The sequence below is a fragment of the Sebastes umbrosus genome, chromosome 20 (assembly GCF_015220745.1).
Source record: "Sebastes umbrosus isolate fSebUmb1 chromosome 20, fSebUmb1.pri, whole genome shotgun sequence".
Classification (NCBI taxonomy): Eukaryota; Metazoa; Chordata; class Actinopteri; order Perciformes; family Sebastidae; genus Sebastes; species Sebastes umbrosus.
In genome coordinates, this window is record NC_051288.1 from 22,047,788 (window position 1) to 22,062,204 (window position 14,417).

Here is a 14,417-nt window from a genome sequence, read left to right on the forward strand (position 1 = left end):
GTGAACATTACATTTAATGGTTTTTATACTGGCTTGCGGTTACAAGAGATCAATGGACATAATTGTTTTGTAATAACAGGAAGTTAAACAAATGCGCCAAAGAATGTCAATCAAACTGTGACATTTTAACACTACGTAAGGGAGCCGGTCATTGTTGTGAAATAATCCCCGACAAGACGATGCCGTGGACCCCTTATTCCACAACAGTGACCCGCTAGCTGTACAATATCCCGCTTACTCACTTAAGAAATCAATAATTTGACACAAAAACGGTCCGCCAGAGTCCGACATCAGAACTCCGCCCATAGCAACGGTCTGTTATACATAGCAGCGGTCTGCTATAAAGAAATAACAGACCGTAGAACGCTGTGGTTGACCAATCAGAATCGAGTATTCAACAAAGCAGTGTAATATTGACAAATAAACTTAACAGAGAGAAAGCAAAATATTTTCCCAATCATTTAATACTGTTTGTTCTGCTTTGTTCTGCACACTAAATGATATCAGCACACTCAACACTAGATATGCACACTGGTATCTTTAAAGGATACTTCATTTTGGCACTCTGCCTCCTCAAAACCCTCTTTGTTTATCTATTTTTCATCCACCCAAGAATTCTGTTGTCTGTGTAATGAGCTGTCTCATGGGGCTGCTAGGATTCGTGGCCATTTTTCCATTCTGTTTGTTTTTATTCCAGTACGTGAGAGATCTTTCATCTTCAAAAAACAGAGTGCAGTGTATTTCTAAAACCCCGTGGAAAGTTCATTTTGTGCTCTGGCCGCAGAAGACTTGAAACTTCTTGGAAACACTAATGGCTGCTTTTGTGTTTCACACAGATGACATCTCCCACTCTGTCATGTCTGATGGAAGCAAAATGGACTAAAATGGCTGAAAATAGCATGCTGTTTAGCACCAATCTGCTATTACTGATGTCATTATGTGTGAACATGGGCGTGAAGTTAACTTGACACTAAAGGTATCCTTGCACAGCTTGCTGCTACCACCTTCTGAAGGACCCTGCACATGGCATTACTTACCAGAGGTTCAAAACAGGTTTCTTTTATACGGTATAATAGATTAAAGGCAGAAAAACTAGCTATAGAGAGAGCTAAATAATTATGTTACAATAAATCATAACTCTATATAATGTTGATGTATTATCATTACAATAGAAAAAGAATTTACAAAAGTAATACAACTGGGTTTTTTTAAGCCCATGGAGGTCATTTATTTATTTCTTTATTTTCAGTATCGGAGAAGATAAGTCTGCTGTTCTGTTGAAATGCAAAAATTATCATTCACCTTTTTTGATGTCAGTCGCCTAGCAACAGTGTTCTCCCGACTTAAACCACCTGAAAGTGAAGGATACGTACTTCCATATCAAAACTGGAACCTCACATGCTTCATATGAGGGCAGAAATGTATCCTGTTTCCGATGTTTCAGCAGCAGCTGCAACTGTTGAGCCTTCATGCTTGTTGGCAGACTGTAATTCCAGCATTACAGGATGTTTATCAGTCATTATTGTTTTCACTTCATAATGACCTGTTAGGAACACGGATGTGTGGCTAGAATGACTAGAAGGAGAGTCATCAGAATCCTAAATTCACAATATCTTATGATATTTTTCATTTTTAAGAGAGGAATGTTACTTCATTGTGTAGCAGGCATGAGGAAATACTTTGAACAAGGCCACATATGAGCCAGAGTAAAGGCAGCCTTCTCTTTATGCTTCCAAATGACCTGATTTGAATCCTGAGATTTCCTCTTTTACCTCGTTCTTTTATGCCAAAAGTGAAGCTGGACAGCTCTTAAGTTGTTCCTCTGGCACTCAGATGGTCAGCTTGTGGCTAGATGTTGACCTACAAAGACCACAGAGCTGTAACTTGATTCTGTGTTTGCATCGTGTGTTGTTGTCTTGATAAATGGCAATTGTCCTAGTTTGTGTGTTATGGCCGACCTCTGGCCTTAAGGACAGGTGGCAGAAAGAAGGAAAGAAATGTGATTTCTGTCTCCCAGTTCTTGATCTTTCAAGATCTCTTGTTGCGTTGCGTAAGTGGCTGGGAATCCTATTGCAAGTGTGTATGTCTGCAGGTGCACATAGGAGCGTCTGAGTCTGAATTACAGCGCCCCCCCCGTCTGACTGTGCTGATCTGGCATTCGTTTGCCACAGCCAGACGTCTTATGTAACCACAAATGAAGAGCAGACCTTGCTATCAAGCACCCTGTATCAGGTACGCCGTGATCCAACACACACACCTCCGATCACAGAGAGCCCCTGAAACGGGATATACAGTAGCATTGTTGGGGTGCAGAGAGGGCAGCTCTGAGGTTTTCTATCAGATAACCAGCCGCAATTGTGCCCGCTGGACTTTCCAAAGCTTCGGTTGCGTTTCTGAAAGAGCAGCTTGAAAGGTTGCCCCGTAAAGGTCACCGCTTGGACCTGATTGCTTTCTTTTTGTGATCTTGATCCTTTTATTCTTTGATGTGTTCTTGACGCAGCACACAGATGTCGTTGCTAAACGACTCTGCGGTTATGTCATTGTGCAACCCAACGATGAGGGATGGGGATGTGGGGAAATGCATGCAGACAGAGAGAGCCCAGCTGTCCACACACACACACAGTGTAGCCAGTTGCCTGACGATCAAGTGATCATTTTTAGTGTGAATCCAACTAGAGGATTTAGGCATTTTTTAAACAAGGCTCGGTCAAAACTGAGTATATATCTGGACCGTGTATGACCAGTCTGTGAATTTGTGGCTAAATTGTTACAGTAATAGTCAGTGGTCACGTCTATAATGTTAAATCCGGCGGTACATGTCCACCAGGTCCAGCGAGGACACTAGGGGACTCGCTTTTCCACTCGACTGGCCGTTTAAGTGGTGACACACAGCCTCTCGTTGAATGCACCTTTGGTTGGATTGGTCTCTGGTTTTCTGCTTGCCGTTTCAAACAGGAATCAGCATGGCGGCCTGCTCATAATCGTTACGTTATTCCATCAAAACAATTCACCAAAATCTACTTCTGAAAACATTTTAAGCGAGAAATATGCGATGCCACTGCTGAATCTCGTTTCATTTTAGAACTAGATTGCCTAGTTTCATAGCTTGGTCTAAGTTTTGTGAGCTGCAGTCCAGCCAAAAATGTTGCTATTTTCGCGCCAATACATCCCTTGCCTATTTTTATGCAGATCTACAGCCAATGCAATATTTTCTAGAATTAAAATAATACAGCCTTGGTGGTGCCTTGATGATGATCCCCTTAGTTTAACACAAATTCACAAAATTGGAATTGGAAACATGCTTTCATGGGAACAACAATGTCACATGGAGATGAGGGTTAAATAGAGTGGTGTCTCTGGGGAAAAGCAAGATGAAGAGATGGACATGCACTTTAGATATGACACACATGACCCACAGTTAAAAGCTAATCTCTCCAATACATGCGTGGTCAACCCTGTGGGCTCGATAAAAAAAGGTTGTAACCTCTTGACCTTTGAAGCCAAAGCCATAAAGACAAGACACAAATGTAAACAATAAAACGTGACAGCAGTGTGTACAGGTGGTATCGCTCTGATTCAGACCCTGGTTTTGTTAAAAATAGAACATTTCCTTCTCCATCTGCCTCTCTTTGGCTTTCCTTTTCATAAATTTATCAGGCTTTATTTGTAGCAGCTGTATTTATCTGCTTAAGTGACTATTTATCTTCTTGTTAATTACACTTAAAATGTTTAACAAGATATTTCGTCAGTTTCTCTTACTGCTGGCAATGAGAGCAGATGGAAGCCTGTTTGTGATGATCATAGAGAGTAAATACTTTACTGGTACAACACTGGGAACCATTCAATTAGCTTCTAATCAAACTTTATGTGTTATTACAGTCTGAGTGACAGCCAGTGAACTGTAGGCCCTTTATATGATTGAGATTTCCAATTGCTCTTTTGTCATTTTATTAGTGATCCGAGCCACCGTTTAGGTGTAATGAAACCAGTGCCTATAAAAGCGGTTGATGTCTACACGACTGCTGACTTTTGTTGGTTGTCTCTTGGCAGCGCTTGCCATTTGGCACACACTAGTGGAGCGAGTCAGGGAGAGCCAACCAGGGCAGGCTGGCCTGTGAAACCGTAGCACATCCAGGCTTTGAATTATGGATCCGCGGTGGGAGCTAGCGGTGCTATAATCAGCAAGATGGCCAACCAAGTCAACCCTGCTGCTTTAACGACCAGAACAACAGCAGGCACTGTTGATTAGAAAAGCCATCAGCCAAGGAAGGCGCCGAGCGAGGGTGCTCCATCGCACCCCGCTGCTTTTTATGGCGTATAGATGGGCTCCATCACGCTAATTGGTTTCATGTCGCTGCATAAGCAAGCTGTTGTTTTGACTTTGGCTGATCCTTGTGAGGATATGAATATTTTAGGAGCCTCTTTTTTTCATAGCCACAGTGTGTAAATTCACGCTCTGACCATTTGTATTGTCAGCCCCCGGGGTCATATTAAAATGGAGTCAAGCCCCGCATCCAGATGAAAAGTGACTGTAGCTTGTGATGTCCATTGTGAAAGGGGGCAGCATGATTAAAACTGCTAAAAATGACACCACGCTTACAGAAGCCGTCGACCAGGAAATTGCTTTCCTTTTCACCTCATGTGGTTCTTGGGTCCCTCTGGCCCGCTTTCGTCAAAACTGACGTCTCCTTTATTGCCGGCCATGAATTAGTCAGCGGTCAACGAAAAAAAGGGCTGATTGGTCCCAGTAGAAAGAGCAACAAGACCCAGTTTAGACCCCAGCGGAAAATCTGACCTTGAACATCACTCAACTGGACCACAGTTGAGAGATTTCTTTGTCTACTAAAGATCATCGATAACAAGCTAAGCCGGTGAACCAGTCACTGCTTCCCTGATAGATGGTATTCTTTATTCAATAATAATCAATAAAAACAGTTTGAAATCAAACAGTGTCAATTAAACAAGGCATAGTTGCAGACTTAAGAAAACATCTTTTGTTTGGTACAGATCCATTCAAGAATCACACCACAATCATTTTTCATCATTCCTTCTAATATCGCAAATCATATCGCAATTGCAATATCACCCAAAAATAATCACAATTGGATATTTGCTCAAAATCGTGCAACCCTAATATGAGGTTAGAGAAACAGATAGGTTGGCAAAACAACAAGTAGAGAGCCGATAAAATGTGCTCTTGATATAATGTGAGTCTTCATATTAGTGTCATGTGTCCAAGTAATTAATGACCATTGCCATAGTTACAGCTTGCCCACCACTTTGTTCATTAACAGCGACACCAGAACATTTCTATTAATCTTATCAGGCCCTGTGTGTTTGTCTGTATTGTGCAGGTTGTGTTTATAGAGTGGTTGCTGTGCAGCTGTCCACCGACTCACAGTTGGATTCATGGTTCAGGTAATAAGAGGGGAGAATCGCTCAGCTTTTCTACGGCTGATTCTGCCGATTCCGACTAACTGACAGTTGGATCAGCCGATCAGATCCTGCTGTGATCTGTGTGATATTGTTGGTCAATCCATCATAAATCATAGGCTTCATGAAGACGTAAGTCCTATTCACACAGGACGAGTATTACCTGGGGACCTCTAGTAACTTGGAATAATTGCGGAGGTCGTCTGTCATCTAAATCCCATGCGAATTTGCCTTGTTCGTATTTTGTGAATTCAAAATTCCACCACAAATTACCTACCACATTTTGCCAAACGCAGAGGTCATGTGATAAATAATATTAGTCTTGTGTGCACCTTTTTTCTGCCTCTTTCCCGGCTGAGAATTATGGAGGCTGCGTTGGCAATTATAAATGAAAATTTTGACAGCAATTTGGGTGCAAATTCAGGAGGCTCATCTCAATACACAGCATGGAGACCCATTTGCACGGGCACTGGAGCAAGAGGCCTATATAATATAATAATAGTCATATATAAATATTATATATAGGGCTTTCAATCGATTAAATTGATTGACATGATTGTCCATAGTTAATCGTGATTAATCACAAATGAATCGCACATTTTTTATCTGTTCAAAATGCACCGTAAGAGGGAGATTTGTCAAGTATTTAATACTCTTATCAACATGGGAGTGGACAAATATGCTTGCTTTATGCATATTTGTATATTGGAAACCAATTAATAACACAAAACAATAACAAATATTGTCCAGAAACCATCACAGGTACTACTCAAAACCCAAAGATACTTAATTTACTATCATAAAAGAGTAAGAAAACTAAAAAATGTCAACATTGAGAAGCTGGAACCAGTGAATTTTGCATTGTTTGCTTAAAAAACTGCTCAAACGATAATCAGTTATCAAAATAGTTGCTGATAAACCTTCTGTACATCAATGACTCAACTAATTATTGCAGCTCAAATAAAGACCTGTTGCACTCTGGATGAAGAGAGTCACCACTGCCTGAATGTTTTCAGTGTTAACAGACGGCGCCTCCTCTCGTGCACGCCGACTGTGTGGGAGTGTGCTGGCCTCAGCTCTTGTGGTCACTTGTGCCACCCTGCTTGCACAGACTTGCTTGTTGCAGAGGACATGAAATGCTGCTTTCTTAGTTGCCATCTGTGTATGAGTGCACGTTTCCACGCAACTGTGTGAGAAAGAGAGAGAGGATGTGTGGGAGATTTAATGGTTTCCATGAGACTGCCATGTTTCCAAATGCTCCTTAACCTGTTCTGTACACGACACATCTGACCCGTCATTCACCCCAGACTCTTTGTGTATCACAAGCCTCTTAATTGAACTCAGAGGATAGTCCACTGAGGGCACATATGTTGGCAAAGTCTAATCACGAGGAGGTTACCTGCAGTCCATTATTGGCATCACAACGCTGAGGCTCATGCCCAGACATCCAGGCTTATGTTGCCACACAGTGTACTGTCATTAGAGCCAGCATCTTACGGTCTTATCAGAAGACGTATTAGTGGTATAGAATCTGCCCCAGCAGCAGCTGCTGTGTGTGGATGTTGGGTGGAGCCGTGGAAGCTACTGTAACTCAAGAAACACAGGCGGCAGATGGGACTAGAGGTGTTATCAACACCCTTGGCCTTTAATGATTTTCCCAAGTGCATGCACACGGACAAAACTGTGCATGGATGAGCGCACTATTTGATACCTTCTATACATGCAATTATGTAAAAGCATTGTTGCATGCATCAGCTTTCTTAAGGAACACAATTACACACACACACCATGCATAAATTAACAGGCGATGTTCACACTAAGCCGGCTAAATTTTCTCCTTGCATCCACCCCTTTTTGTATCACATAACAAGTGCTCTACACAGTGGCACACATTTGAAAACCCCATTGTCACATTTCAGTAGGGGTGTAAATCACAAGTTTCATCACAATATGATATTATATTGATTCTTTGGCATATAATATGATATTTTCTGATATAACAAAGTCTGCCACGATGCGATTTTGATTTGATTTCAATTCATGGGCCTGCGATCGATATGAGACAATATCATATGCCCATTTAATCAACTCACAAAAAAAAATACTAAAATATGATTTCACAATTGTATTACTGGGCTCTTCCAGACATTTAAATGAAAAGGAATTTATTCTTTTAATAATACAAATAATAAAACCTCCTGTTGTTCACTATAAAGTGCCACATGTCGCACTGTTTGAATGTTTATGAAGGAGGTGTGCTTGGATGGAAATGGTGACACAGAAGTGCCAAATTTCAAGATAAAAGCGTATCTTAAAGATGACGATACGCATCGATGTTTTCACTTTGCATCGATGATGTTGGATCCTTGAACCTTGAATACAAACTGCTGTGAAGTCCCATTTTGGGAGGACAATGACTAATGAGGCACAAAACACTCTGCGTCTATTAATGACAAAAGCTTCACATGGTCCACTGTAAGGGACGGCAATGATAGCACACCCTACTGCCGACCATTATCCTAATGTGGACACATTTTTAGATGAATGTTAACATGGTCGTAGAGCTGCACGTCAACTCAAAAGACTCGTCACTCCGTCTCTTTGCAGTTTTTGACAAACTAATTCTTCTGACTGTACTCCTATTGGCTCTGAAGGTCATCAGATTGGTCGAGACTTAAGTTGCTTAAGTGCCTCTGATACTAAGAGAAGTACTCGCTCGTTCACTATATCTTTCCTGTGAAATGCGATCACAACTCGTACGTCATTGCAGAGAGAAAAGTTAGAGGAGAAGCAGGAAGTTGAGAAGAAGAGCATCAACTGCTGCACATGCTACTCTTCTCACGTGCTCTCCCTGTGCATGCCTTAGAAAATCAACATGAAAAGGCTTATTTTGAGCCCAGTAAATGAGTAAACTGCAGGGTCTCTTCCATCTCGCTCCATCTTTCCTCTCCCTCCGTATCTCTCCTCTTGAATTTCAATTGAGAGGCTTCAAAGTGAGCGGCTCAGTGGTTGAGGGGGTCATCAAACAAGCCCGGTGATTCAGCGTTACAGGCCTCAGAGGGCTCTCCAGGCAAAGCTGGTCAGCTGAAAAAGCTGGCAAACTCCCAGCTGCCCCATTGTCGCATCTGAAATAAAACTCAAGGGTTCTCTACCTTGTTTTCTTTATTTTTATTATTGACTTTGCTGCCAGTTGCATAGCAGGTGCTTCAAACCCACAACTCTGTTCCAGGGGAATATTCTTCCTTTAGCTGTGGACAACCTGTCAAGCCACCACCCTGATTCAATGATTTGTCACCAGCATTATAATATTTTCTTCTGACGTCGTGCCTTTCACAATTTGTCCCTTTAGAAGAGCTGTGATTTACTGATGATTGTGGGTTAGGACGAGGCTTTGTCAAACAGCACAATTGGAACAATGAGACATCTCAGTCTCTGCACTGCTCAGACTGTCACATGAACAAAACAGACGCAATCGCAAACCTGCCGTCGATCTCTCTCCTCCAGATGCTACAGTATGAAGGTCTTTTACGTGTGTGCTGATGGTTGAGTCATTATATTCTATTATCAGGATTCAGAGTACAGCAGATGGCTTAAGTGTATCCTCATTTGCATACATACATGGTATGAAGGGGGCTGTTTTTTATCACAAGGACAGCCTGTCGTTTTGAAATTACATTTCTTACAATCATTAATTAAATGTTACTGACTGAATGTCACTGAAAAATAGAGTGCACCGAAGTTTACTTTAATAGTTTGGGTTTATCTGATCGGGCTGTGGGGGTAGAGATGTTCCAATACCATTTTTTCCTTCCCGATACCGATTCTGATACTCGAACACTCTTCCACTAGCACCGCACTGTTGTTGTTTGCTATCGCCACATGACAAACTACCTGCAATCTCTTCTTCGCTGCTCTAAAACAGTAGTTGCCAGTGGAAGCCATGATACATCCAGAGTGACAGCACAGTGAAGGCTACTGTTTTGGAGCGGCGAAGGATAATTCATTTCCGGTTAAACAAGTTCATTTTTCTGAGTTAATAAATGATGTTATAAGATCGGTGCATGGACTGACGGAGCTCCCAGTCATTTTCTGATCAGTGAGCCGTCCTATGCCAGCCGAATTTAATTGGTACAGTCATTTTTATATTTCAGTAACTGTCCTTTAGTTCATTTACTTTCGCCACTTCTTCGAGTCGAACCTCAGCTCACTGACTTGAAGGCACATTTGCTCATTAGCTCAACTCTCCGCTGTGATTGACAAGAGACATATCATCAGGTTAATTGGCTGCGCAGACGTCAATATGAGCTTGAAGACTTAACACCCGCTCATACTGACTGTGTGCTTCTGCTTCTTCACTCTCTCGTCTCTCTCTCTCTCTCTCTCTCTCTCTCTCTCTCTCCTGTCTTTGCCTTCCTCTTCATCATTAGGTGGTGGTTCTGTTGGACCCCATGGAGGACCCAGACGACATACTGCGTGCCAATCGCACCAGGGAGAAAACCTACATGTTTGATGTGGCGTTCGACTACTCGGCCAGTCAGGTCAGTCAAAGAGTAAAAGTTCAAATAAAACAAAAAAACTAGAGCTGTCTATCGATTAAAATATTGAATCGTGATTAATCACACATATTTTTATCTGTTCAAAATGTACCTTAAAGGGACATTTGTCAAGTATTTAATACTCTTATCAACATGGGAGTGGGCAAATATGCTGCTTTATGCAAATGTATGTATATATTTATTATTGGAAATCAATTAACAACACAAAACAATGACTAATATTGTCCAGAAACCCTCACAGGTACTGCATTTAGCATAAAAAGTATATGTTCATATCATAACATGGTAAACTCAAGCCCAACAGCCAACAACAGTCAGTGTGCTGACTTGACTATGACTTGCCCAAATCTGCATGTGATTATCATAAAGTGGGCATGTCTGTAAAGGGGAGACTCGTGGGTACCCATAGAACCCATTTTCATCCACATATCTTGAGGTCAGAGATCAAGGGACCCCTTTGAAAATGACCATGCCAGTTTTTCCTTGCCAAAATGTAGCGTAAGTTTGGAGCATTACTTAGGCTCCTTTGTGACAAGCTAGCATGACATGGTGGTACTAAAAGATTCCTTTGGTTTTCTAGTTTCATATGATATCAGTATCTTAACTCGTTGCTTTAAAGCTGAGCACGCTCCAGCCTCCATTGTTTCTTTAAGAGGTTAATTAAAAATTGCAAGCTGTGTTAATGCGTTAAAGAAATTAGTGACGTTAAAACGAAGGGGTTATCTCAGACAGCCCTAAGAAAAACTAAATAAAATCTAAACAAATGTGGCACAGCATTTGTGTCCCTAGAACTTGAGTAACTTGTTTATTTTTTTCTTCCTGTGCAGGAGGAGGTGTACCGGGCGACAACCAAAGGGCTGATTGAGGGACTCATATCAGGCTACAATGCCACCGTGTTTGCCTACGGACCCACAGGTTTGTGTGTGTGTGAGTGAGTGTGTGCCCACAAAGTTAACTGAGCTGTCTGAACGGAGGTGTATCATCCACCAATTACATGTGTTAGCTTTCTGGTACATAATCTCTGGTCAGCCTCTCTCTGAGTCGGCTAGCCAGCACACTCTCAGGAAAAGGGTGAGACATGTTATTCAAATCTTTAATCGTTTTAATTTTAGTGCAGGTCAGATCAGAGAATGCGTCATGTTTACCTCCCAGTGGGTAGGGACAGACTAGTTGAGCTCCAGGAAGTCAGCGATCTGTCTCGCCAACTTCCTCTGCCTTCTGTCTGTCCATCTGTCTCACAGGTTCACAGCTCTTTGTCTCCTCTCGTGGGGGAAGTAAACACACAGGTTTTAGCGTGTTTGTTTATGTGTTTATTTGCACCGTGTCCAACAGTGTGATTAGGCCAGCCAAGGACAAATTAAGGCAGCACATCCTAAACATTCATTCATACTGACACAGTAAAGACAGTACAGTACAGTAAACACACACTATCTACAACCACCTTGGACTTCTAACCACTGGCGCAATTTACACTTAACTTTACCCTATACATCCTTTATACCACTTTATAGACTGCACATATGTACATGTTACATTTATTTATTGACGGATTGTACACACTATGTTCACCCATTCACAGATTAACATATTATCACCTTATAAAGTTGAAACATTAAAACATTCTTTTGTGTTTTCAGGTTGTGGGAAGACGTACACCATGTTGGGGACAGACAAGGAGCCAGGCATCTACGTACGAACGCTGAACGACCTCTTCCGTGCCATTGAGGAGACCAGTGACGACATGCTGTACAGCGTCTCCATGTCCTATCTGGAGGTCAGAATTTCATCTTCCACAACTTGTCTCCAGACATTTATTCTAGTTAAAGCAACAGTGATGACACATCTCCTAATGACCCTGACGTGGGGCTGGACATGTTGTCGCCATCAACATGATTTCTCACTCAGAGTTTAAAGATTTCTTCTGATTTCTTCACATTTGAATTGTCTTTAATCTATCTCCGTTTCTGTCAACGTCACAATTAGAACTTCTTCTTTCGCCGTCATCTGTTCACACTGATAAGATCTGAGCTTGTTAGCTAATGCCAATTGCAGGCAGATACTGCTGGTGTCCTTTTACTTCTGCCTGGCATTCGTTTCACATCTGAAATGAGCGGGGCGTCCTTATCCACAGACCTGTGATGAAGCCCAGGCACAGATGAAAATGCCGTGTCTCATTTATAACTTGCCTTGATGCCTTTTTATGTTTTATTTAAATCACTTTGAATTGCCTTTTGAGTTGTTGTTGAAAGGTGCTGTTCAAATACACTTGCTTTGCCTCGCGTTGCCTTGTTAAAACAATTATTTCTTTGTGTTTTCCCTCTTTCTTCCTCTACGGGCAAAGGATCACAGGCTAAAAACACCAATGCCATGTAAAACCATCAAACACTTTCTAAATTTGTATTCCGAGCAGATATAATGGTAGCTCATTTTGTCTCTCCTTCATATTCTTTGGACTATTGATTGTTTTCTCTCGTGCCGACGCAGAATGTACGTCGGTGTTGTTGATAAGCTATTGGCTGTGTTTACACTGTGTTTATCTTATATATAAGATGGAGTGAGGCAACGCAGGGCTGTAGTCAAGACCAATTTAATCGAGTCCAAGTCAAGTCCAAAGGCCAGAGCAAATCGAGTCCTGTTCAAGACCATAATAGGCAATAGTGTCTTTCCAATGCTAATTCTCTGCTCACCTGCGTAACCTCGCAAGCACACAGCTTGGAACAGCTCATTTCTGTTAATGCAGAGCAGTTATGAGTAGTTGTAACGAAGGTATAAATAGCAAATGTAGCGCAGTTAAAAGTAGATTACTGGCCCATAAAACTTGCTCATTTGCGTAGCTGAGCCTGAGACCGAGACCATTCTGAGTCCAACAAGGCACTAGACCAAGACTATGGAGGACGGAACCTGCCAAAATAAAAACTAAATTAATAAATAAATAACTTACTCAATAAATAAGTAAATATGTCATCAAAAATAGCAAAAATAATATTGAAAATAAATATAGTCATTAATTAATTGATCAAATGTGACACAAATTGATATTTCTGTATTAATTCCCTTATTTATTTACTCTTCTGACTGGGGAAATAAATAAGGGGTGAAATGCTAAGGGAAAATCATGCATAAATAAATACAGTAAATGCTTAAACACATAAACAAATACATACATTTAGAAATAAATATAAAATAAATAAAAAATAAATGCAAAAATAAATACATTTTAAAAATCATAATAATTAATATATGAATAAATAGAAGTGGAAATTAAACAGAGGAGTGAATAAATAAAATAATTAATAGAAGGGTACATAAAAAAACAACTTAAACAGAAATATACATTTAAATTTATGTCACAGTTTATCAATTAATTAATGACTACATTTATTTTCAATATTATGTTTGCTACTTTTAATGGCATATTTATTTATTTATCAAGTCCAGACTTGAGACCGAGATCGTACTCGAATAATACAGCCCTGAGGCAACATGAGGTGATGCAAAGCTTTGAATCACTCAGACTTTTCTTTCAGGTCAGCTTGGTGTGTCAGAGCCTTTAGATGGAGTTGTTTTTTTGAGCATAGTGGCATGAATTGATACTTATTGAAGACATTACAAGGGGGACAGCAGAAGTGATGCTACCAAACCATCACTCAAAATTAGTTTAAAGACCGAGGATGTCTCATTGTCTGTAAGTAGAGGTTGTCTGTAAGTAGAGGTGCTTTTGTTGCACAGGAGCCTGCAGTACTTTGAGGTGTAGAGTGATCTGTGGTCCTGTTGGTTTAGTGATTATCTCCGCCTTTGTCACTGCATAATGCACCACAGATAAGACGGCAGGCTGATGATGGCTGTTTCTCTGTGTGCCTGCTGGCTGTGGTTCCAAACCTCATTACTGAGAAGCAGGAGCGGCTCAGACTGTGTGTTTAATGACAAAGCCCTTAATAGCGCTGGATACAATTTGACTCCGATAGCAGTAACTGAGCCTCACCGGTGTGACTTAGTGTTCCCATTTTAAAAGGTTGTTTTTGGCTTTTCTTGACTTTAGTAAGTTAGTATTGTCGTACGGAGATTTATTAGTGTATGGTATTCATAGTTTGTCCTTGTCAAATTATCTATCTGCACTTTTCACCTCACATGTAGCAGGTACTTGGTTTTGCAATACAGGAATTATTGTATAATTTGAACCCTGGAGGAAATTGCCCCATTCGGGGTCTATTTAATGATTTTAAGTGAATAATTTGTCCATCATAATTTTGCTCCCAAAACTCATTCTGAAAAGAGATGGCAGCATGAATATAGAGAAGAGTGAGTCAGATTTGTTAAAAAATATTCACGGTGTCAGGAAAGGAAATGAGAGTGAGAGAAACGTGTTGGTAGGGAAAGAAAAGGAAGGGGTGGAGAGAGAAAGAAAGAGGCAGATGATGAAAATCACCC

General features: G+C 40.9%; 1 protein-coding gene across 2 annotated transcripts in view; it reads left to right on the forward strand.

Moving 5' to 3' along the window:
- The window catches only part of kif19 (kinesin family member 19), a 36,993-nt gene that overhangs the window by 12,292 nt on the left and 10,284 nt on the right, over nucleotides 1-14,417 (forward strand). For both annotated transcript variants that reach the window (XM_037755659.1, XM_037755658.1), the window contains exons 3-5: nucleotides 9,861-9,971; nucleotides 10,817-10,904; nucleotides 11,627-11,763. In XM_037755659.1, coding sequence (XP_037611587.1) covers nucleotides 9,861-9,971; nucleotides 10,817-10,904; nucleotides 11,627-11,763 — 336 coding nt within the window. The remainder of the gene's footprint in view (nucleotides 1-9,860; nucleotides 9,972-10,816; nucleotides 10,905-11,626; nucleotides 11,764-14,417) is intronic.